This window comes from Ornithodoros turicata, chromosome 3 (genome assembly GCF_037126465.1).
Source record: "Ornithodoros turicata isolate Travis chromosome 3, ASM3712646v1, whole genome shotgun sequence".
NCBI classification, from domain to species: Eukaryota; Metazoa; Arthropoda; class Arachnida; order Ixodida; family Argasidae; genus Ornithodoros; species Ornithodoros turicata.
Genome location: NC_088203.1, coordinates 59,758,512 through 59,784,462, shown reverse-complemented (window position 1 = coordinate 59,784,462; position 25,951 = coordinate 59,758,512). Strand labels below are relative to the sequence as shown.

The following is a 25,951-nucleotide window of genomic DNA, read 5'->3' as shown; positions in this document are numbered from 1 at the left end:
CCACGCAGTCACGGATCGTCAGAAGAGTTGCCGAAGCCCTAGCCAGCAGGCGGTCCACTTTCATAAAATTTCCGCTGTCCCCAGCCGAGCAAGAAGGGGCAAAGCACAAATTCCAGAGAAGATTTAGCTTCCCACTGACCTTGGGTGTTATAGATGGCACCCATGTGCGGATTAAGAGCCCTGGCGGACCGACTGCACAGATGTATGTCAACAGGAAAGGATATCACTCCTTAAATGTGCAGGTATGTTATTCTGCGGAGTAGCAGTGTGCAAAGATGCAAGTGTTGTGCTGAACCGGCATGGCTATAGCAACACGGTTATGTGCTCAGGAAAACAAGCAGGATTTCAGTTCAGTACAGTACAGTACAGTTCAGTTCGCTAGAGGTGCATGTCTGACATGTCACTATACTCAATCTCCCTAAAAATTAATACGTACTTATACTAGGCCAGGGCACGGTGGTGGCAAAACTGCACACATGTAAAACTTATCTCCACTTTGGTTGACAGGTTCCAGAAGCTGATGTCAATACGCATGAACCATATGCTCTTTGTGTAACTGGGTTTGTCTCTCACTTCCAGCTGGTGTGTGATGCCGACGAATACATCACAAATGTTGTTGCTCGGTGGCGGGGCAGTGCACATGACTCAAGAATATGGGAAGAGTCAGAGCTCCACAGAATATTTTCCTCTGGCGTAAGTATCTCGACTGCTGTTGTAGTGAGCTATTTCAATAAGCTGTGAACAAAATTCCTTCACTGCAAACAGGCAATAGATGGAGTTCTCCTCGGAGACAACGGCTACGCTACGAGTGAGCACCTCCTGACCCCACTGCTCAGACCACGCACAGAAGCTGAAGAGCGGTATAACAATGCTCACCGTCGCACAAGGCAACTCATTGAGCGTGTGATTGGTCAGCTGAAAAATAAATTCCGCTGCCTCATCAGAAAGCTTGAGACGAGCCTACAGACAACAAAGGCCGTCATCGTTGCTGCATGTGTCCTTCATAACATTGGAAAGACATATGAACGTGGGTCACACTAAACATGCAGTCCAGGAACCTTCCACTAAAAGGCAAACTTTTTCAGGTGAGGAAGCCGATGATGCCTCAAGCACTGAAGACGACAGTGCCTCTGATGATGATGCTGACGTCGACCCTCCAGCGGCAGACACGTCAGACACAGAGGAATATGAGGTTCCTCCCATTGGAAGTGGAAGGACATTCCGTTCTAATGTCATTGAAAGATATTTTAATTATTAATGACCATGTATCTACTATCCCCATGTACCTATCTGTATTCATATCATACATATATTCCTCAACATGTATATTCCTCGACATTGTCATTTGACAGTATAGTTTTTGTGTGTGCCTCTTACACTGTCGACAGCTCACATGCGACTGCAGTTTCTTTCTGTGTTCAAACATTTTACTTCACTTGACAACGGCAAACAGCCATGATCACAAACAATGTATTCTGCATCTACAACTAGCGTTTTATTTTTCTTCTAATCGCAGCATGCATGCACACATTTTTATATATGTCCATTCAACATTGTATATACATATACCCGTAGAGTGCTTTCTTTTTGTACATTACTGACGACACTGCTGTTGTAGAGGACATTGTTGTAGACGGCTGCATTTGCACGACAGACTAGTACCCATGTTGATGTCCGACATCTTGCTTTTACAGTAATGACAGCCCTCCTGTGACCGCACAGCTTCTTTCTGTGTTTGAGTGTTCAGTGTGGAAATTGACGGCTGCATTTGCACGACAGACTAGTACCCATGTTGATGTCCGACATCCTGCTTTTACAGTAATGACAGCCCTCCTGTGACCGCACAGCTTCTTTCTGTGTTTGAGTGTTCAGTGTGGAAAATGACGGCTGCATTTGCACGACAGACTAGTACCCATGTTGATGTCCGACATCCTGCTTTTACAGTAATGACAGCCCTCCTGTGACCGCACAGCTTCTTTCTGTGTTTGAGTGTTCAGAAATGACGGCTGCATTTGCACGACAGACTAGTACCCATGTTGATGTCCGACATCCTGCTTTTACAGTAATGACAGCCCTCCTGTGACCGCACAGCTTCTTTCTTTGTTTGAGTGTTCAGTGTGGAAATTGACGGCTGCATTTGCACGACAGACTAGTACCCATGTTGATGTCCGACATCCTGCTTTTACAGTAATGACAGCCCTCCTGTGACCGCACAGCTTCTTTCTTTGTTTGAGTGTTCAGTGTGGAAAATGACGGCTGCATTTGCACGACAGACTAGTACCCATGTTGATGTCCGACATCCTGCTTTTACAGTAATGACAGCCCTCCTGTGACCGCACAGCTTCTTTCTGTGTTTGAGTGTTCAGTGTGGAAAATGACGGCTGCATTTGCACGACAGACTAGTACCCATGTTGATGTCCGCCATCCTGCTTTTACAGTAATGACAGCCCTCCTGTGACCGCACAGTTTCTTTCTGTGTTTGAGTGTTCAGTGTGGAAATTGACGGCTGCATTTGCACGACAGACTAGTACCCATGTTGATGTCCGCCATCCTGCTTTTACAGTAATGACTGCCCTCCTGTGACCGCACAGTTTCTTTCTGTGTTTGAGTGTTCAGTGTGGAAATTGACGGCTGCATTTGCACGACAGACTAGTACCCATGTTGATGTCCGCCATCCTGCTTTTACAGTAATGACAGCCCTCCTGTGACCGCACAGTTTCTTTCTGTGTTTGAGTGTTCAGTGTGGAAATTGACGGCTGCATTTGCACGACAGACTAGTACCCATGTTGATGTCCGCCATCCTGCTTTTACAGTAATGACTGCCCTCCTGTGACCGCACAGTTTCTTTCTGTGTTTGAGTGTTCAGTGTGGAAATTGACGGCTGCATTTGCACGACAGACTAGTACCCATGTTGATGTCCGCCATCCTGCTTTTACAGTAATGACTGCCCTCCTGTGACCGCACAGTTTCTTCTGTGTTTGAGTGTTCAGTGTGGAAATTGACGGCTGCATTTGCACGACAGACTAGTACCCATGTTGATGTCCGCCATCCTGCTTTTACAGTAATGACTGCCCTCCTGTGACCGCACAGTTTCTTTCTGTGTTTGAGTGTTCAGTGTGGAAATTGACGGCTGCATTTGCACGACAGACTAGTACCCATGTTGATGTCCGCCATCCTGCTTTTACAGTAATGACTGCCCTCCTGTGACCGCACAGTTTCTTTCTGTGTTTGAGTGTTCAGTGTGGAAATTGACGGCTGCATTTGCACGACAGACTAGTACCCATGTTGATGTCCGCCATCCTGCTTTTACAGTAATGACTGCCCTCCTGTGACCGCACAGTTTCTTTCTGTGTTTGAGTGTTCAGTGAAATTGACGGCTGCATTTGCACGACAGACTAGTACCCATGTTGATGTCCGCCATCCTGCTTTTACAGTAATGACAGCCCTCCTGTGACCGCACAGTTTCTTTCTTTGTTTGAGTGTTCAGTGTGGAAAATGACGGCTGCATTTGCACGACAGACTAGTACCCATGTTGATGTCCGACATCCTGCTTTTACAGTAATGACAGCCCTCCTGTGACCGCACAGCTTCTTTCTTTGTTTGAGTGTTCAGTGTGGAAAATGACGGCTGCATTTGCACGACAGACTAGTACCCATGTTGATGTCCGACATCCTGCTTTTACAGTAATGACAGCCCTCCTGTGACCGCACAGCTTCTTTCTGTGTTTGAGTGTTCAGTGTTCTCATCATAATAATACTTATGATTTAGCATAGACAATACATATGTCAGTCTTCAGCATTGTTGCGTTTCAGACCTATCAAATTACTTGTACACTGCATTACGAGGTGGAAAAACAGCATGACAGTAACAACCGTCACCTCTGATGTGCACATATTTCACAGTACTGGTAACTGTGTTGCGCGATTCTCTTTTCACCAGTACATTTGCACACTACTACATGTCCGTCCTTAACAGTCCCTCCTTTTCATGATCCCCTATGTGTTACCTAAGTGTAAGAAATTGCTTTTCCTACCTCAGGTCACACTCCACGCCCAAATGTACAGCAGTAATTTCCACTTCTCAGTGTTGGTACTTCTCGTGCCAGTAAGAATGTCAACAGTACTGCTGCTCTTCATTCTAAGCCACCCAATAGAATTCCACTCTGCTGCGATATAACATGTCACGTGCAATAGAGCTGTGTCTCCAAGCACAATGTAGGAAATATTTATTTTCCCCATTGCACGTGCCATTGGATCCCATTGTGCCCTTCACAACTACACTAACGTGGAAATGCATAACAAGCTTTATTGATTTAATGCAATGAAACTATTCAAAAGCACAAGGTACAGGCACAGCTGTGAGAACACAGTGTGGATCATGGTCAGAGGTATGTATTGGCAGTAATCACATCCCAGAAGAATGTTGCTCTGATAAAATCTGTAGCTTCCTTTAACAGGTTTCTTGTGTTTTGTCTCTTGCTGAGGCAGTCTATAAAACCACATCTACTGTTAGCAAATGAGAAATAAGCATAAAAGCAAGTAGTTGTCACCTTGAATATTTTCCAACGTCACAGTGCATCATAGTCGAGGAAATGTTGGTTGTTGGCATATTTGCACTCCCCTTCTGGTGTGGTGTGCTGGAAACAGTAGAGCACACATTTTAGCTACACATGTAGTTCATATGCTTCCTTATACAATTTCGAGACCGTCACTTCTGTGTGGATAATGTCCTAAAACGGCAAGTTTTAGGAGACACAATTTTGCACGCTGCTGACAGTGGTATATCGACATCCTGACTACATCAGAGGCTGCTTTGCACCCTGCTGTTGTGTTTATATGCTCCTGCGGAGCCTCTAATTTGTGCATACAAATTTGTCGGCACAAAACACTGCTGGAAATATATCCTTGTATATCGCTGCGGGATATTCGCTCCTGTACCTTTATCGAATAACCAAGTCTGATATCCTAATGGCATGCGTTTTTGTCAAAATTACTCGCAGTCGACATATACAGCAGCACCCTGCATTGAACCTTATAAGCATAAGCAGATCTTACCTGTATAAAATTGTGGCAAGGGACATGCTCATAGCGATTTGGCATTCTTGACAAGCAAATCAAGCCTTCAAGGGGATCTAGAGCATTCTCCATACGGTGCCTTTTCCAGAGCCAGACCTGAAATATTGTTCCTTGGTCATGCACAGGGACATCCAACATATACCGCCAGGTACTCTCAAAATACTATTATTTTGGAACGTCACTCTATTAACACCTCCAAGGCGGGCTACATGTGCCATCCTCCTGTGCAGCTGAAAAGCACATGGAGAGTTAACTGCCCCATAGAACCCCCCTTTTGTGGCCTCCGTGTAGTTCAGCAGAAGCATCAAACTTGCGAAATCACACGTTTTGTCATTCACAATAACCGAAGCATTATGCACCAGCCCCATACGTCAAACCCAGCAACATCACACTATGAGGCGCTACAAAACCAACACGAATACATACAATATAGTGTAGTGAGGTATGACAGAGGCACTTACGAGCTGTATTAAAAGTACCACGGATAATCAGCGTCGTTTTGGTCGCTGGAGGTAACAGCTGTGTGCAGCGCCGGCGCCGTACAACCATACACCACCTGTTAGCTTTGGATCGGAAAGTGACTTGTGTCTAGCTGCCAATGTTGACATCACTAACTTTGACGTTCTTGGTTTTAAATTTTTGGAGCGGATTTCAAAATTACACACCATATTGATCATAACCTTTTTTGTCGGCGGCGGGCGTATTACTGGTATCGCTTCACTTCGCTCACGAGTTCCTTACACCGTTCTTTTTGCTTAGTTTGTGCAATTTCGACTTGAAAACTAGGCAACATGATCTAGCAAAAACTATTTTTTCGGTTGTTTATCGAAAGGCTCTTTCACAGCTGCTCCGCGCTAGACCGGCTTTAAACTACCTCCACCCCTAGTCTAAGCCTGTCCTATGTAAATACATGGGAATTAAACTGTCGCTAGACCGCCAGGTTTAACCCGTGTGAACGGCGAACGAAATGAGGCATTCAGGGCAAATATTGATTCCAGTGTGAGAACGTCCGCTTTACAAACACTTCTAGTAGCTTTACAAATCAAAACTTACCTGAATTTCTCCGAAAAATTTCCGGCGAACCGTAGATTAGGCCTACGCGCTGCGCACACAAACTCCATGGAGGTCGCCATGGGCCTCACTGCAGACGGGTTAGACCACCGGGGTGGTTGTTCGTGATTGGCGGACGAAGTACTCACGTGATCAACTTAAACCAGACGTCACTAAACCACTGGCTAAGTGGGACTGGTGAATACGGGCATTGACCTCTGGGCTTCCTCCTGTGTGGCTGTCTGCTAGCTAGCTCCCACACATATATATCAATATCTTGGTCATCAGTTCTGCTAAATATTAGTTTCCATCTCACTACAGGCGAAATCAAATACAGATGGTTCACATAAAACAAACTTCTAGCTGTACATCTCCTAAGTGGTACACGGAATCGTACAGTAGAGAGAAGATCCGGCGAACGTTCAAAGTATAAGTCAAACTCAGCCCTACGTCTTCGTAGGGTGGTTATTCCAAGTTTGGACAGTACTGAATTATAGGGTAAGGTGGTCTATGTTGAAGAGAAATGAACTATTTTGTTAATAGCAGTCAGAATAATCGCCTAAATTGTACCATAATTCGTTAACTGAATCTCCAATCTTTTGAGAAATGCACAATTACTGTGGCGCTAAACCAGATATTTATTTCATGCGAGCCAAAAATGACAGGCTACATATTTTCATCAACTTACCCCACCCTATGGGTAAGTTGAGGACATCAAAAAATTAATGCCGGGTTTAAATTTTGTCTTTTGTCTGGGCCAGCCGAAACGGTCAGCCACGAGTAGTGCACATGGAAACACAGGGCAGTTACACAGCATCATAACGGTGAGGTCATTTTATTAGCCGAGGAGCAGAAATGAACAAATTGGAAGTCAATGCTCGCGAAAGTTACAGATGAGATAAAAAAAGGCCCCTCTTACCTTGACCACATCTGCAAAACATCGTCTCACGACCTTTCTAAAAAGCCACGTGCAGAAGGTCAACACGTTACTACAAAACACAGACAACGACTGTGCTCACCCTGGTGTCACAGACGAGAAAAAATATTGCTAAGAAAATGTCACGCGAAAAACCCAAACTGTCGTCAACTTGCCCCCGTCTTCAAGTAGCCGCACTTTACCCTATTCAGAGAAACAGCTTCTATAAAAAATTTGTCATACATTTACCGAACGAAGTGTCTCTGGACTATTTCAATTTTCGCTGATAGTTTACCGAAGAAGTTGCATGCAACACAAGAGAACTCTAGATTAGATCTAATTAAGCATCTCTAGAGGGCTAACAAACATTCCTTCGCAAATCGCAAGATCATACCAAGTGAGCGCTTTGCTGATGCTACAATACTTCCATCCTCAACACAGAATCCCATAACACTCCGAGATCACGCACTACACTCTCAGAAAAAAGGGTGGAGCAGGAGGTAATAGTTGTCCCATATGTTGTGCCTAAAAGGTTGCAAAGTTCTACCTGCTACCTACGAATGATAGAATTACCGCTTCTGATTCGGTGAGCAAGGGGGGCGTACGCCTTTTTGTCGCAATATAGATATATGATAATTTATTTTACCACCGTTTTACACCCTTTATCAGACGCTATGTTGACCTAGGTGGTAACTATGGAAGCTAGCACCTTTTCACGCCCTTTTTACACAGTGTACACATACCCTCTCAATGATGTCCCTACCTATGAGTAGTCGTGTTTCACAGCGCCTTTCTTTCGCGTTAGGGTAATCATTTCCGTTTTTCTTGCCTTCTGTCGCAACCCATTATTAGTGCACCAGTGCTCGATAACATTAATGTCGTGTTGTACGTCACTGGTCTGCTCGATCTTCCTGTAAACTTTCGGGTTGTCTGCATATTGTAAACACTCTGAATATTTCACATTACGCGATATGTCGTTGACGAACACGTTGAACAATAAAGGTCCTAAATTTGACCCCTGCTGGACGCCAGAAACACACTGATAAGGTACAGAGAGGACATTACCAACGCGTACAACATTAGTGCGTCCTGTAAGATAACTCAAAAGCCATTTGAGACGTGCACCTCTGAGGCCAGCAAAAGTTCGTGATTGACGCTGTCAAAAGCCTCGGTCATGTCGAATAGTACCGCATCTATCTGTCCACGATTCTGAACAAGAGGAGCACAATAGTTCATAAACATGCAAAGGTTTGTCTCAACAGATCTCCCTTTGACAAATCCGTGTTTCGCATTAACAATTATACGTGTGTTTGAAGAACGTTACAATCTCTCGTACATAACTGTGTCAAGTATTTCAGATACATTAGATAAAAAAAGAGATTTGACCATAGTTGTTTTTATCACAACTGTCGCCGTCTTGAACGCAGGTACAATGATAGCATATTTGCACATGTCCGGGAACGTGCATGTACTTAATGATAATTTAAACAAACATCTCAGGACATGTCATCGCGCCCTTTGAGTAAGAAACTTGGGATCCGGTCATCGTGCTCTGTAGTAAGCTTAGATATCAGTCGAGACATAGAGCACATGACCTCGTCTACAGTTGACGTCTATAGTCACGCACGTTCAAAACGTCAGTATTACAACAACCGTGTGTTAGCGAACACACTAGAAGACTGCATGGAACTAAAGTGGTCACCGAAAATGTTCGCAACCACGCTAGGATCGCTATGATAGGACCCATCATGTCGCAAAACATTATTATTCTGGGGTGTTTTCGTTAACGTCTTACAATATCCGCCAGAATGTCATAGGACGAGATCTCAAACACGCCTCTGTAGTCTTGACATACATTTTGTGATCATGGTCATGTAACTCTTTGGAAAGTGTTCGGTAAGCTTTGAAATTCTCATGCCAATATTGGAGGCGGGTATTAAACTTCCGGTAGTAATAAAGCTTTCTACGTAAGCATGTTCTCAGTTCTCAGTAATTGATTACTAGTAACGCAAGTACCCGTTACCCGTTACATACAAGTATGCACGAGTGACACAGCGTGGCGCCACATGTAGCCGCTGACGCTGGGAACCCTAGACATCTTCCGATTGTGCCTTCTGTTTGTAAACAGTGAAAGGGTGAATACATATTCGTTTAGAGGTTTAGATCGTATCACTTTCCCTTGACGCATAATCTCTGCATCAGAACACCTTATCTGTCTTGATTTCTTCCATTACAATTTTACAAGTTTACTATTTGAACAGTACGCTGTGGCAAGCCGACATTCAACACTTTGCTTTCTGCTATAAAGTTAAAACGTTGCTCTGCTATGCTTCAATCTTCCCCCCTTCCCAATCATTCAATCCCCCCCCACCGGGACGGGGGGGGGCAGGGCATAATGTTTGGGGTGCTGGTTTTCACGATATGGGACCTGCACCTAATTCTGTGCGTCAACTGCCCCCGCAACTACATTGTCTTGGCTCGGAAACCCTACGTTTCTGGAACGTAGAGAAAAAAAGGAATCTTAAAATCATCATTTGGGATTGTGTTGCAACGGCAGGAGGAGCAAGGGTGCCCCTGCTCCCCCCCCCCCCCCCCCCCCAGCCCCGTGGTGAAACCGTATTTTCGTCTTCAATCTACCAGCAGTGTTCTCATCACATGGGACCCTATAGTTGCGTATGTCGAGGGAAAACGCAGAAAATGCGGATTTTGAGTTAGGTCGCGGAAGAATACATATCTACCCAGCTCGTTCCCCTCCCTGCTCTTGGAGATTTTTTAAGTATATAGGTTCATTTGCTGTCAATAAACTTTTGATGTGTTTGATATTATGTCTGTTTCGTCTTTATTCCAGCTTGTCCGCGCACTTTCCCTTTGATCTAATACTATTCCCAAACGGACATTTACAACGGTGACAAATTGGGCTCCTCTCGTCAGCTCCTTCTATATCCGTGTATTTAACTCTAGTTCACCAGGTTGGATATTCACAAACTTTATTTGATGGAAGTGGTAACATCCCCTTGAGCTTTAAGAACACACAAGACGATGAGGACAACACAAGACGTGAACTGTGTTTCTCCTTGCGGACGGAAATAGTACTACAAACTTTGTCATGATTCTTGGACCGCTCCATCGCCTGGGCCTCTGGCGGATGATCTAAGAAAAGATCTTCCCGGAACGGCACCGCAAGCGGTAATGCCTCGACGACCTTGTTATCGGCCGCGCGTTCAAAGACACGGCCCACCCAGGGGCGGACCGCGTTATCAAGGGGCCCTTCTCCAAATATGAAGGACCGGCTCCCTTTCGCCTCCCTCCACCGCGAATGGCCAGTACGCGGATTTGAAGGGATGGTGACCACCAATTGTAAACTCACAAGAGAGCAACGGCGTATATCAGAACACACGCAACCCTTCTACAGAAGTACTGTACGGGGGGGTCAACAATTTTGTGTGTTCTGTGGGACGGCTATACCCACACTTCAATTCCCGGTTTTCGGGTCAGCCGAGTTTGTTCAGCTGCACACGTCAGCATCACAAGCAGGAAAACGTAGGGCCATATTCATAAACCACCCGACACCCACGCCCTCAGGGCGCTCATAGCCAAGGGTCCCTTGAGGGCGAACATGCCCTCAGGGGAGCATGCGTTTCTCGAACGTAGACGTGCGGGCCATCAGCGAAGGGCTGGCCGTCCGTGCGGCTCGAAGCGGATTCGGTCCGATTCCTCGTAGAGTGAGGCAGAAGCGCATGCGCAGGGCTTAATTTCCGCTTCCGATGGCTGAAGTCTGCTACTTTGGTATATCCTGTTAGATTGCGTTTGGCTTGCGAACTTCATATTGTTCCGACGCTGTACAGCTGTTAGGTACTGCGGATATGCTCTGTACCCATATCATTATCGTCTCTTTATGTGTGTGTGTGTGTATGTTGTACTAAAACGGCAAGATTGTAACAATCACTGGATGGGCGGACAAGGGAAGCCACATGCCCCTCCTGATGTTGAGACGTTGGTATAATGCACAGACGACTTCGATAAGCAGTATCTTTCTTTGAATTCACATTCGTCGTACCGCTCAAGGTGGTTTTCGCATTCCCGACGCCCTGTCAGTACGGTAATAACACCGTGAAGGTAACGCTTGAATCGCTCTACGCGATCCATGCATGAAATCGCACATGTCCTCCATGTTTGTTTCGGGGCGAGCGTCCCTCATGGAACGTACAGGGAGCTCGCGAGCTTACTTGGCTGGCGCGAGCCCTTGGGGCGGCCCTTGCAGGTACGTGCGCTTTGGGAAACGAAGTTCACCTTCCTCAGGGCCAGCGCTTACAAGGGAGCCTTCAGGGTTGGTTGGGAATACGGCCTCTACCCCCGTCTTCCCCAACCAATTACCATCACCAACCATTACCCTCACGATGTTATTGCCGTACGGAAGGACATCGTGGGTTCCCTTGTCCGTCCATCTAGTGATTGTTACAATCTTGCCGTTTTATTGCAACACACATACATACATTAGGGGACGATGATGAGATGGGTAGAAATCATATTCGCAATACCCAACAGTTGTACAACATCTGAACACAATATTGACATACCTCCGTATTCCCAACCAACCCTGAGGGCTCCCTATATAACCTCTAGCCCTGAGGAAGGAGAATTTTGTTTCCCAAAGCGCCCGTATCTGCAAGGGGCGCCCCAAGGGCACGCGCCAGCCAAGTGAGCACAAGTACAGCTGTACAGCGTAGGCACAGCGTGCACAGAGTGTACAGCCAAGTACAGCTCACTGTACACTTCCTGAGGGACGCTCGCCTCGAAACAAACATGGATGACATATGCATTTGTGGATCGCGTCGTGCGATTCGAGCGTTGTACCCTCACGGTGGTATTAGAGAGTTTTAGTGCATCGTACGCTATCGCCTTTGCGTACGTAGGGGACAGCGTGGGTGGTTCTGCGCACGCCCATAACAGAAAGAGAGCCCCGGGCAGTGCGCAGAAACGCCAACGCTATATCTTACGTACGCAAATGCGATAGCGTACGGTGTACTAAAACTCTCTATTGTCGTAGTGACGGTTCGACGAATTCGTGACTGGGAAAACCACCTTGTGCGGTACGACGAATATGAATTGAAAGAAAGATAAGTTGGGTGTGTGCATGAACACTACAGACTATACTGAACATCAGGAGGGGCACGGACAACCCTGGCTTCCCTTGTCCGCCCATTCAGTGATTGTTACAATCTGGCCGTTTAGTACAACACACACACACATAAGGAGACGATGGTGAGATGTGCACATATCATATCCGCAATGTCCAACAGTTGTATAACATCTGAATACTGACATGAAGTAGCCCACCATACATGAAGCTTGCAAGTCAAACGCGAACAGAACAGGAGAGATACCAAAGTAGCAGACGACAGTCGCCGGAAGCGGAAATGAAGCGCGGTCCTGCGCATGCGCTTCTGCCTCATTCTACGAGGAATCGGGCCGAATCCCCTTCGAACCTCCCGACGCTCAGCCCTTCGCTGAGGGCGCGCACGTTTACGTTCGGGAAACGCATGCTCCCCTGAGGGAATGTACGCCCTCAAAGGACCCTGGGCTACGGGCGCCCTGAGGGCGAAGTTGCGGGTGGCTTGGGAATACGGCCCTAATCGCTCGACGCGATCCATGCGTGAAAAATCGCACACGATCTTCATGTTTGTTTCGAGGCGAGCGTCTTTCAGGGAGCGTGGTGGCAGCTCGCGAGCTCACTTGGCTGGCGCGCGCCCTTGGGGCGGCCCTTGCAGATACGGGCGCTTTGGGAAACGAAATTCTCCTTTCTCAGGGCTAGCGCTTACATAGGGAGCCCTCAGGGTTGGTTGGGAAAACGGCCCCTAATCGCTCGACGCGATTCATGCGTGAAAAATCGCACATGTCCTCCATGTTTGTTTCGAGCCGAGCGTCTTTCAGGTAGCGTGCAGGGAGCTCGCGAGCACACTTGGCTGGCGCGCGCCCTTGCAGATACGGGCGCTTTGGGAAACGAAATTCTCCTTTCTCAGGGCTAGCGCTTACATAGGGAGCCCTCAGGGTTGGTTGGGAAAACGGCCCCTAATCGCTCGACGCGATTCATGTGTGAAAAATCGCACATGTCCTCCATGTTTGTTTCGAGCCGAGCGTCTTTCAGGGAGCGTGCAGGGAGCTCACGAGCACACTTGGCTGGAGCGCGCCCTTGGGGCGGCCCTTGCAGATACGGGCGCTTTGGGAAACGAAATTCTCCTTTCTCAGGGCTAGCGCTTACATAGGGAGCCCTCAGGGTTGGTTGGGAAAACGGCCCCTAATCGTTCGACGCGATTCATGCGTGAAAAGTCGCACATGTCCTCCATGTTTGTTTCGAGCCGAGCGTCTTTCAGGGAGCATGCAGGGAGCTCGCGAGCACACTTGGCTGGCGCGCGCCCTTGGGGCGGCCCTTGCAGATACGGGCGTTTTGGGAAACGAAATTCTCCTCCCTCAGGGCTAGGGCTTACATAGGGAGCCCTCAGGGTTGGTTGGGAAAACGGCCCCTAATCGCTCGACGCGATTCATGCGTGAAAAATCGCACATGTCCTCCATGTTTGTTTCGAGCCGAGCGTCTTTCAGGGAGCGTGCAGGGAGCTCGCGAGCACACTTGGCTGGCGCGCGCCCTTGGGGCGGCCCTTGCAGATACGGGCGCTTTGGGAAACGAAATTCTCCTCCCTCAGGGCTAGGGCTTACATAGGGAGCCCTCAGGGTTGGTTGGGAATACGGCCCGTAGTCGGGTTGCTATATCTCTACTTTAGCAATGTTGTACTGTATAGAGGTTAGGTTTCTGTACACACTGAGAACACGAAAGCGCAACATCCTTGTGCCTAATGTTGGAAAACGTCCCTGTCAAGAGGAAAAGAAGACGTCTCCTCGCGGATGGGTTGCATGGCGCATGCTTGCTGAATGATTCCTAGACAAAACATTGCTCGATCAACAGGGCATTAAACATTTGTTCATCTTAGCCATCAGGGTTCCCATTATTCTACAAACTTTGGTGCCGAAACCCGGGATCTGGACGTGACGCCTTCTAGCAGTATCCAGTCTCTTTTTCAACGAGGATACTCTTCGACGACAGGCTTTCATTTTCAGTTACTACGCGAGTATGGAGACCCTGAAGGCAAAGCGTGGATCTCGTAGAGCCCAGAACACCAAAATCATTCGTGAGGCAAGTGCTCTTCTGGCCACACCCAACTTCACAGTTGAGGCTGTTAAGTCTTTGAAGGACAGACCGGAGAAGAGCAATACTGAACTGGATCGAATGAACGTCCAGTGTGAAGAATTTATATCCGGAGATGAAGCCGCTTCAGAATTTCTCTTCTTTTTCTCTCAGGAACTTTGCAAGCACATTATGACAGGATGTGTTCCCAATCGAACGCTGGCCGCGCCCTCGAGGATGAGGACAGCCAGGACGCCACGAGCCGTCGTTCCGAACTCAGGCCTAAGGGACCTAAATTGCCTGACCTTAAGATGGAGCCATTTGATGGAGACCTCAGCAAATGGTCCACATATTGGGAGCAATTTGAAGCGATGATTCACAACAACGTCAACCTCAGTCCCTCTGAGAAGTTTCACTATTTGCGTCTTCACTTGACTGGGTCAGCCGCGTCCGCTATTGCAGGATTGCCAGCAACAGCTGCGTGTTACGAGGACGCTTTGCAACTTCTGAAGACACGATTTGGAGACCTTAGTCAGATTCGTCAGACACATCTTTAAAAAATGCGTCGTTTGCCCTTTGTTAAGTCCATCGACGACGTTAAGGGACTCCGAAGTCTTTACGATCATGTGGAAGTACATACGAGAAGTCTGAAAACAGTTGGAGTCCAGCTGGCATCTTACGCTTCCATGCTGACTGAGATGCTCGTGCAACGTCTACCTCAAGACTTAACTATAAACTACCATCGTCAACGGCTTATCACCAATTCGTCACAAGCAGCAACGGCAGCACAGCCTGCGGCTACGCCCGCGTCAGCGCCTCAGTCTGCTGAGCAAGATTTTAAAACGCTGATGAACTTCCTCAAGATAGAAGTTGAAAGCCGTGAGAATTCCTTTCGTTCGGCCTAAAAGAAGTCCGAGCCTACTGAAGGAACCTACAGGAAAAAGCAGTTTAACACTCCGTCAGCGTCCGCTTTGTATTCTGCGTCCACCTCAACCCCTGAGGGAAAGAAATGCCTCTTCTGCAAGAAAGAGCATAATACTCAGATTTGCCCGTGTGATATCACTTGGGAGAGAAAGGCCGACCTCTTGTCCAAGGACTTCCGCTGCTTTCGCTGCACGGTCAAAGGTCATCGAGCCAAAGATTGCAGGGCACACATATTCTGCTCAAATTGTAAAGGGAGACACGTCTTGTCCGTATGTAGGAAGGAACGGCGGCCGAAGAAACACTGTGAGAGCTCGAACGCCACTAGCAACACCCTTTCCGCGAAATCAAGATCCTTCAAGAAAGAATCGGGTATCGTTCCTCCTAAACTCGATGGAGTGCTTCTACAGACGTTTAGAGCATGGGCGGTAACTCATAAGAGGTGCTGCTACATCAGAGGAGTTATTGACAGAGGAAGCGACAGAACGTTCATAACCCAATCGTTAGCCACCAGTCTACGTTTACCGATTGTGGACGAAATCAGTATCAGCATTGCCACCTTCGGCGACAGCGAAAAGACTAACCCGATCAAACGGAAAGTTGCGAATATACAGCTTCGGTCTCAGTACGACACACAAGAACTCATAATCCAAGCTGTGGTCATTCCCGCCATCTGCCACGACATTCGCAGCGCTTCTTCTGATGTGAGTGCTGACTGGAGAAGTTCTAAGCAAGAAGGGTTCAAGAAATCTCGTGGCGTTAAACTCTTTGTTGGGCTGGACAATTCAAGGACCGACCAAGGTTTCATCTGCTGTAGAGTTTCGCCAGGGAACCTACCTTCAACAGTCAGCAGTAGCGTGTGTCCTACGAGTTCACTCATCGGTGGAGTATGCGATATCGGGAGAAGATGAAACTTCATGGGAGCCAACTCTTCGGTCGTTCTGGGAGATTGATTCCATGGGTATTCTACCAGAAACCGGCATTACCGACACCTCGGCGGTAATGAAGAACTTTTCTAAAACGGTAAAGACCGAGGACAGATATGAAGTGGCTCTACCATGGAAGATTGATCCTGCAGTTGTGTTGAATGATACGACGTCGCTGTCACCCGCCTTAAAAAGCTTGTAGCACGGCTTAGGAGAACGGATGGTCTGTTACTTCGGTATGACGGTGTCATCAGAGATTATTTGAATCTGGGTCATGCTGAAGTCGTCGATGAGAGCATAGAACCAAAGAACTTGGTATATTATATGCCTCATTCAGCCGTGATACGAGAAGACCGAGCGACAACTAAAGTACGCGTCGTCTTCGACGCCTCTTCTCATGCGCCAGACAGCATATCCCTAAATCAGTGCCTGGATAAGGGTATCAATTTGAATCCCGATATTTTGCAGCTACTTCTACGATTCAGGAGTTACAAGGTTGCCATTACCGCTGATATAGAAAAGGCGTTTCTCCAGGTTTTGATTCGGGAAGAGGACCGAGACGTTTTTCGATATCTTTGGTTTCAACATCAACCTGACCAGAAGGCTTTTCATAATGATCTGGATGGGGTACAGGTTCAGCGTATGACGAGAGTTCCGTTTGGAGCGACCTCGAGTCCCTTCCTACTATCAGCTACCATCCAGCACCATCTGGCTACCATTACCGGCGACCAAGAAACAACAGCAAGAAAATTGAGCCATTCGTTTTACGTTGACGATTTGGTTACTGGCGCAGACTCAGAGGAAGAGGCCGAAAAGCTCTACCGTGAAGCTCTAGAAATCATGAACACAGCGGGAATGAACCTTCGAAAGTGGACAACCAGTAACGATCGACTACAAGCTTTATTTGATGGACGTGAAAGTCCCGTACACGGAACCAAGGAAAAGCAGCAGTTGTTAAGCCCGCAGAAGATACTGGGAGTGTCATGGGACACAGAGCAGGATAAACTGCAGGTGACGATGAAATCCCTATTCACGTTTCTTTTGGAAACTGCGGATACGAAGCGTTACGTGTTACAAGCCGCTTCGAGAATTTTCGATCCACTTGGAATACTAAGTCCTTTCACCATTCGAGTGAAGAAACTGTTCCAACAACTTTGGATTCATGGAGTAAAGTGGGATGACAAGCTTCCGGAAGAGGCCTTAACCGAGTGGAAGTCTTGGTGCGCAGAGCTTCTAACTTTGCGTCTAGTTAAAGTGTGTCGATACTTCGGACCACTGGATTCCACTACAGGCAGGCATCTAATCCAATATGCCTTTTCCGATGCTAGCATGCATGCTTACGGAACAGTAGTATACGTCAAGGTGGCGGGTCAAGCAACAACGCACTCGAACAGTCTTCTAGTCTCAAAAACAAGGGTGTCTCCACTTAAGTCTAAGCTACTCTTCCAATCAAAGAGTGATATTAAACGGTAGGAACAACTTATTTATTTACACATGGTAAACAAGACTTTCGTGCACGAGTCTGCACTTCTTCAGGTTACAAAAATATAAACATGGTACAGGCACATATATACAGTTGAAGGGGGAGTTCTGGCATGAGAGGGTAACAGGTTGATGGAAAGGATGCAAACACAGATAAAAATCAAAAGAACATAAATACAAAAGCAGGGGTATCAGAAGCGAAACATAACGCGAGCCCAAGGGCTTATACACAGGAAACGAGAACACTTGTTGGTGACGTTCGAGGAATTAAGGATAAAAAGGGGGGCGTTATGGCGACGGAATGAGGACACAGGTGCGGAGTACAAAGGTGACCAGTGAACCGTGAGAAAGTGAAGACGGAGGTGGTCTCAGGAGAGAGACAAACGAAGAAAATGTGGAAATTGGAGAGTTGTGTGTGTGTGTGTTTATCATTATCTTTTTTTATTTGAAAAATTATATTTACGGGTTCAATAATTGTAGTGGGCCTGCGTGGATGTTCAAACCATGAGGCTTCAGAGACTGGAATTTTGCAATTAAAAAGGATTCGCGATTTTTGCGCTTCATGTCACTGTTATAACCCGATTCAAGGATAACGATTTTGAGGTCTGTACCTAAAGCGTGTCCAGGAAGGTTAAAATGTGTAGAAACGGGTGTAGGATGGTTATTAACAATATCTGATTTATGGCCGTAAAACCTTTCCCTCATGGTGTTCGAGGTTTCTCCAATATATTGAATACAACATTTAGTGCACATAATGAGGTAACATACGTTAAAAGAGTTGCAGTGCAATCCCTGTCGGATTTCGAAAATAAAAGAGTTTGAGGTGCTCGAGATAAATGTACATGGGCTAATGAAATGACATGTTTGGCAGCGTTTGTTACCACAAGGGGAACACCCAGGATTTGGTCGGGATAGACGGGATGAAACTAGTAAGTTACGAATGTTACGTGATCGACGGAATGTGATATTGGGGGGAGCAGGAAAAATTATTTTAAGTTTTTCGTCGCTGTGAAGTATGTTGAGATGGCGGGTGAAGATGGACCCTGCGCCACTCAGTGCTTTGTTATAGGCGGTAACGAAGGATAAAGGGTTTTGTTGCTGCCGCGGTTCATGTGAACCGTGTTGTGAACCATGTTACCGTTTAATATCACTCTTTGATTGACTCACCACCGGCAACTTGACATCGCCTATTTTTTCTGCCTACTCTTCCAAGATTGGAACTAATGGGAGCTCTTGTCGCTGCAAGGCTAGTACACTACGTCAGAGCAGCCCTATATGACTGTACAGTGGACAGCCACTTCTGGACAGACTCGACCATAGCTCTTGGATGGATTCGGCAGGACCCATCTCGGTGGAGCACATTCGTAGCAAACAGGGTTGCTGAAATTCGGTCTCTAACCGACCCTGACTTGTGGAGACACTGCACCGGAGACCCTAACCCAGCAGACTTACTGACCAGAGGTGTTTCAGCGCAGCGTCTACTGGCGGAAGAATTGTGGTGGCATGGTCCGCCGTGGCTTAAAAGCGACCCTTCTGAATGGCCAATTGATGCTTCAAGCGGACAAGACGTCGAAGACGAGGTCCGAAAAACTCCACCAAAAGGCCAAACAAGTGTCCAGTTGCTTACAAAATCAGCGGAAGACATCATTGATCTTCCGAAGTACAGTTCGTTGGACAAGCTTTTGGATGTGACGTCATATATCCTACGGTTTGTCAACAATGTTAAGAACCCAAGACAGAGGATCGCTGGAGCGCTCTCCGCCAGTGAGATACAGGTTGCGAAGTTAAAATGGTTACGTAGAGTGCAAGGAGAAGTTTATCAGATCAAAATCTGAAATGGGCACACTACATCCCCGATGCTGAAAGATCTTCAGTTTTTCATCGACGATGAAGGAATTCTCCGAGCGAAAGGTCGTCTTCAGCATATAAATGACGAAGAGCGTATCAAGCATCCCATCATCTTACCCAGCGATCATCATTTCACAACGCTCGTAGTAATGAAAGCTCATGACAGGGTTTTACATGGAGGAGTGCTGAGCACTCTCGCTGAACTGCGTGAGGAATTCTGGGTGCAAAGAGGCCGCCAAACAGTGAAGCGCGTTATAAGCGGGTGTGCTCTGTGCGCCAGATACAGAGCTAAGTCAGTCCACGCTCCTACAGCTCCTCTGCCTGAATTTAGAGTAGCAAAAGGCGACCCCTTTCAGGCTGTTGGAGTGGACTTCGCAGGGCCGCTGTATGGAAGAGGCAAGGGCACAGAGTACTATATAGTACTCGTCACCTGTGCAACAACGCGTGCCATACATTTTGCCGTGTTTTAGGAGGTTTGTTGCCAGAAGAGGTGTACCGTCGCTCATATGCTCAGATAACGCGAGAAGCTTCAAGAGAGCGGAAAAGGAGTTGCGAGGTCTCTGGCAGTCAACAAGAACATCTGAAGTCAGCAGGTACCTTGGTCATCATAATATCACGTGGAGGTACATCGTTCCTAGAGCTCCCTGGTGGGGAGGATGGTGGGAGAGGCTCGTAAGAACCGTCAAATCCTCCCTCCGGAAGGTTCTTGGCAAGGCTTGTTTGGAGATCGAGGCGCTTGAGACCCTGGTTACCGAAGTTGAATCTGTCGTCAACTCTTGGCCAATCACTTTCATAGACAACGATCCAGAGGAGTCAGAAGTCCTCAGCCCTTCGCATTTTCTTGTAGCCAAACGGGCCATCGCTTTACCGTCTCCGTCAGAAGACCCTAACACCAGCAGGTACACGCCTTCCAAGGACGCGCTAACACGCAAAATAATGCATCGTGAGGCTATGATGCAGCATTTCTGGGAGTGCTGGAAAAGGCATTACTTGTTGCAGCTCCGAGCAGCGCATCATTTCAAGTCATCGGAGTCGAAGCGGCTGAAAACGGGAGACATAGTCCTGCTTGAAAGTAAACTTCCTCGAAATATGTGGGATACTGGGAGAATTGTCAGGACATAGCCTGGACAAGACGGCTGCGTGAGGAGGTCGTGGCTTGTGAAGCACCAAAGCGGGAAAATGACAAAGACGGCTGTGCAACGCCCGTATTATCTCGAGATATAGACGTTATTCGCCGCGGGAGGATGTTGGCAAACGTCCCTCTCAAGAGGAAAAGAAGACGTCTCCTCGCGGATGGGTTGCATGGCGCATGCTTGCTGAATGATTCCTAGACAAAACATTGCTCGATCAACAGGGCATTAAACATTTGTTCATCTTAGCCATCAGGGTTCCCATTATTCTACACCTAATATCATCATATGGGTGTGTGCGTGTAGTGTTGGGACACTTGCGATATTCCGAATCCTGAGATCGCGGGATCCCAGCTGTTCTAAATGCGACAGCATTTATGAGCGAACCGAACGCGTTTTCTTGAGGCTTGGTATGGCGCCGAGTAAGACATGCATTCATTGGCTGCTTGGGGATCACGTGTGTTGTGATAATGCCGAAATGTTCCCAGGCGATAACAAACGTGGAAAAACTCCCTCGCAGTGACGAGGGAGCGAAGTCATTAAATGCTGCAGTGCCAGCACAAAGCAGAGAGAAAAGGAAGAGACAAGACGAAGCTGAAGGAGTGGCCCATTCACAACAGCAGCATTGCACAGAGCATACACACAGCACAGAGCTCTAACGCGGCAGAATTACAAGTAAGCAAATAAACATCTTTGCTTCTTATTAACTTGTACGCTGCTGTGTTATCTGGAGCAGCGGCTGTGGTCAGACAGGTCGGCGTGCGATTTTCAGGTGGAATTTCACATACGTTTTCAAGCGCGGATATAAAACCGCCATGAGAGGGGGCGCGCTTACAGATGTCACACCGTGGATGTCCCGACGCCACTCACGCTGGCGCAAGCAGCTGTCGGCAGAGGAACTCCTCCAGTTATGGAGACTTCAAATCAACGATAAGCGCGTTTGTCCAAAATACGACAACCTAAGCGGGGCAATGCAAGACGGATGCAACACACAGACTGCAGCGAGCTATGCACATCTGAACCCCAACTCAAGGAGATTGTGCCAGCCCCCGACAGCTACCCGCAGTCGCGGCCGGAAACAGGGTATCACTACGCGCAGAGCTAAAGAGAGACTCACATAGGTCCTCACATAGACTCCTATAGGTCAGGCACCTGTAATGTGCTCCGGTTGGTTTGTCAGAATCACGTGGCTAGCAGCTAGGATTGAAACCGTCACTTCTTACTTTCTCGCTTGCGCACATACGTCCTGCGTCCGCGTGCTGGCTCAGCGGCTGTGGGCAGCTGCGAATTGACGGCTTCGTGATGTCTTCTTTTCTTGAAATAGTGTGCGGCGGGCTTACTCGCGTGTTATGATGTGTATCTGTGCGTGTTGTACTGCTACTCAACCCAGATATCAGCCAGTCTATCAGATATAGTCTACCACAATTCGCATGAACCTTTAAACACGTCACACCTAACCCTTTAAATACCATGCCAATGATGAGGACGGTGCCCAGAAGAAGAACAGTCTCTGTTCGAAATATCGGCGGCTTCTGTCCTGAGGCAACTCCCTTCCTAGATATTGGGATGGTGTCGTCAGCTGAAGCCACGTTAAATCAGTCTGATTTCGAACACAGTGACAACAAAGATAAGCCTGCAGCGTATGTACATTGCCTCGCTGGGACTGCTCGACGTATTGCAGGCAACGAAAGGATATGGCCAAACTTGTTCGTTATTAGGAATAGACTGGGTGTGTGTTTGCATGCGCATTACAAGTTTGAACTTTGTCAAAGTCGTCATTAGGAATCGACAGCGTGTGTACGTGCTTTACAAGCCTGAACTTGACCACAGTGTGTTAGGAAACGCGATAGTTAGGGCGCTGTACGCGCTGCTCTTATTAATCTATTGGGCGTCTGAGCTACCGTGATGCGTCAATAAATGTATGTTCTGGCCAGAACATTCCACAGTAGTGTTTTCCAGTTTTTTGGGGTCACGGAACGGTCGACACGTAAGCCAGTAGAAGTCGATGGGAGCCGGGAACGGCCGAGGGGCGATCCTAACGAGAAGGTTCCTGAGTGGATGGCTCAAGGAGCTAAGGAGCGATTCTGATTGGCCACAGGCAGAGTGTTGTGTGAATTATACCCGACAACGGGCACTACGGGGAGCTGTTGGGGGCTGACTGTGCTTACCAGAAAATAAGTTAACCGTCACCCCCTTCCCCTCCATCCCACTGCACTTTCCCCCGAGCAACATGCCGCCAACCTAGGCAGGCAGATTGCTCGTCACCAGCTCCCGTGGCATAGTGGTTAGGATGATCGCTTTCCACGCCGAGACTAAGAGGTGACACGGGTTCGAATCCTGTCACCGGCTGTACTGTCTGAGCTTTTCTCTGGGTTTTCCGAAGACTTTCCAGACAAACGTCGGCACAGTTCCCCCTGAAGTCGGCCCAGGACGCATGCTAACCCCCTGTCCCCCACTCCTTCCTGCTGTTCTCTCTCCCTCTGTCCACGTCTGTACGCTGCTCATAGCCACAGTTGCTTCGCGGTGCTAACACGGAATTAAAAAAAGAAAAGATTGCTCGTCTGCCCAACGTTACCCCCCCCCCCTTCTTTAGCCGGGGAGAGTGTCTCACGAAGACGACAAACAGCACCAACTTCATCTACAATGCAAAGGGGGCCGCGCGCTAGAAAAAAAAAAAGAAAAGCAAAAACTACCTACTAGTTTCGAGGTTTCCGAAAAGATAGTGCAGCGGGCCAAGGAGAACGACACACATGAAGGCCCAAAGTATGCAGAACCCCAATGCACACGTTACCTACATAGACACACAGCGATTGACCCGGTACTGTCCAACTGCAACGTCCTCGTCCTCTCGGGGACCTGGACCAACCTACTGTGACATTGGAAGACAAGACAACCGAAATGCCGGTGCCACCACCTACTCGAGAAATGACGAGACTATCTTAGCAACCAAGACAGTCACGCTCAAAGCAGACAATAAGGTAGAACACGCGCTAGCCGCTGCATACAAAGTTTGTGTCGTATGCGTCGCAGAGACGGGGGAATTGTGTTTGAGGAAGGTGCGGTCAGCCTGCTCGTGGGTGGCGGCTTGGCGTAGCCAGGCAAGGGAGTAGAGGGAAGGGTGAAAAAACATATAAAAAAAAAAGAGGAAAATGTAGTGGTGGTACAGGAGAGGGGCGGTTGTGCAGTCCCTCCTGGTCTGGGAATAGGGTAGTCGCGAACTACGCGCCGCAGAAAACACACGAGCATTCCTTAGTAGCCTTCATTTGAATGCACTTTGTACTACGGTAACCGCCAGTATGATTGGCGAAGTTATCCCACATATCCGTGTACAAGTTGACTATACGTGGATGACCTCCATCCTCATCGTGCTGCATACAATACGCCGGATTCTCCTTCCTTCTAGCTAAACTCTTCGATTACTCAAACAACAGCTTCACAGAAAAATTGAAGGAACACAACATGCCCATGACTGTCATGGAAGACTTCAATATGGACATTAAGAAGCCCCAGAACAACTGGTTCGCGGACTTTATGGAGGAAAGCTTCAGCTATTCAGTGATCATAAATTACCACAATCCGTACGGGAAGTGTTTTTGATTGCGGCTTCGCCAAGACAGTAGACAAGTTAGTGATAGCCAAGTACATCAGCTACTTCAGTGTTCAGAGGCCTCTACTGTCCATCGTCGGAGAATGCCAGTGATGAGCTCTCAAAGGCTATCGCATTTCAATGACTACCTGCACAGCGATCTCTACCGCATTTTTTTACATACCGAAAATCCAGGGATTTTGTGTTCTTTTTTCTACAAATTATTTACAAAAGCATTTCCTCAAATTTGGTTTTCATGTCTAAGTTCGGATACAGTGACCTTTGTAGTACAGGCGTCGCCACCCTTAACCGTAGCGCGGGAGCGCGTGGCCTGCTGGCATGCCAGCGCCGCCTTGCGTCGATGCTGGGGTGGAGGCTCTAAGACAATGGTACACGAGCGCCCCCTCTCGATCGGTTGAGCTCAGGTTAATCGGCATGGTACGAATGAATCACCTGCTTTATAGTATCACCTTATGCCCTCGCGAAACAGGCGCAATAACCGCGCGTGTGCGTTATCTACCACACTTTATCTAAATGCCGGTTTGCGGAAGGGCGAGCTTGAGGGGCACAATATTCTGAAATAAGTTGAGACATATGCAAACACTGTAGGCTCACCCTTGTTTGCTCTGAGCGTTCTGTTCACTATGATATGTGTTATCACATATTTTTTTGTTTTTGTTACATGGTGCTGAGGAAAGACTTGGGAGCGTGTGTGCGGATGCAAATATGCCAAAGAAACACTGATATTTTTGCTCGTATACTGATTTTCTTATCGCTGAAGTGTCTGCAGATAGCTAATCGAGTAGGTGATCTGTGCGTGCTTGCCGTGCCCCTGTTGAGAGGGGGCGCTTGTGCACCAGGGCCCCAGAGTCTCCACCCCAGCACACCCCATCATTGACACAGGGCGGCGCTGGCATGCAAGCAGGCCACGCGCTCTCGCGCTACGGTTAAGGGTGGCGACGCCTGTACGAGTATCCTACTTGCCAAAAGTGACCCGTCGACCGGAATATGTTGGCTTGGAAAGCGGTTGAGTTCGTCAGCAATATGCAACCAGCAAAATTTGGATCCGTCGACATCTGTACGACGGACGCTAAACACCGTTCGTCGAACGCTGCGACACAGGCACGCGTTCAAGAACCCTTGACGTGGGCTAGTCAACTTACTTGCACATGTTCTCGGCAGAATCTTGGCGTTTTGCCCTCAGGTCATCAACAATCTGTTCAAAAGTGATCGCACAGAGGAACACGTTCTTTACGGCAACAGACTTGGCACATTTGACATTGATAAGACCAGAGTCTGGAAATAAAACATTGTTGCACTTTAATCAGTCGCGGTTTGTCGTTCAGCGATTACCAAGCTGACAGAACAAAGGAAAGAAAACATGAATTTTTTCTATCCTCTTTCAACCATGTTGTTGTTTCCGTTATCTCGCTGATGACAGAACGATGTATTTTCGAAGCCACGTTTTGCGAGGGGAAACAATCAAGCTGACGACTTAACTCACAACACTATACAGGATCGTCACCTACAAAGGCAAGGTTGCAAGAGAAAAATATAAATTGCGCATCGGTAATAAGCCTTTACAGATTAACCTCTAGGACAGTGGTTCCCAAACTGTGACTTCCCAAAAAAGAAAAATAAACAAATATATAAATGCCATGCCGTGCCCGCTATTCTGCGTAAGCCCGTGGCAGCAGACCCGGAGGTCTCTCATAAATGCGCTTGCATGCGGGGTACGCGACGCTTTCGATGCACCACACAGTCTCGCTTTTACGCCTGCTTTCACTTGCGCACGAGGGCCAAAATCTATGTCGTGAGGTCCACTCACTCTCACTAAAGG

The 25,951-nt window shown here is 47.7% G+C and overlaps 1 protein-coding gene across 3 annotated transcripts in view; it reads right to left on the bottom strand.

Moving 5' to 3' along the window:
* LOC135388513 (uncharacterized) overlaps nt 1-25,951 on the bottom strand; it is a 148,676-nt gene that overhangs the window by 50,477 nt on the left and 72,248 nt on the right. For all 3 annotated transcript variants that reach the window (XM_064618094.1, XM_064618096.1, XM_064618095.1), the window contains exon 13: nt 25,275-25,407. In XM_064618094.1, coding sequence (XP_064474164.1) covers nt 25,275-25,407 — 133 coding nt within the window. The remainder of the gene's footprint in view (nt 1-25,274; nt 25,408-25,951) is intronic.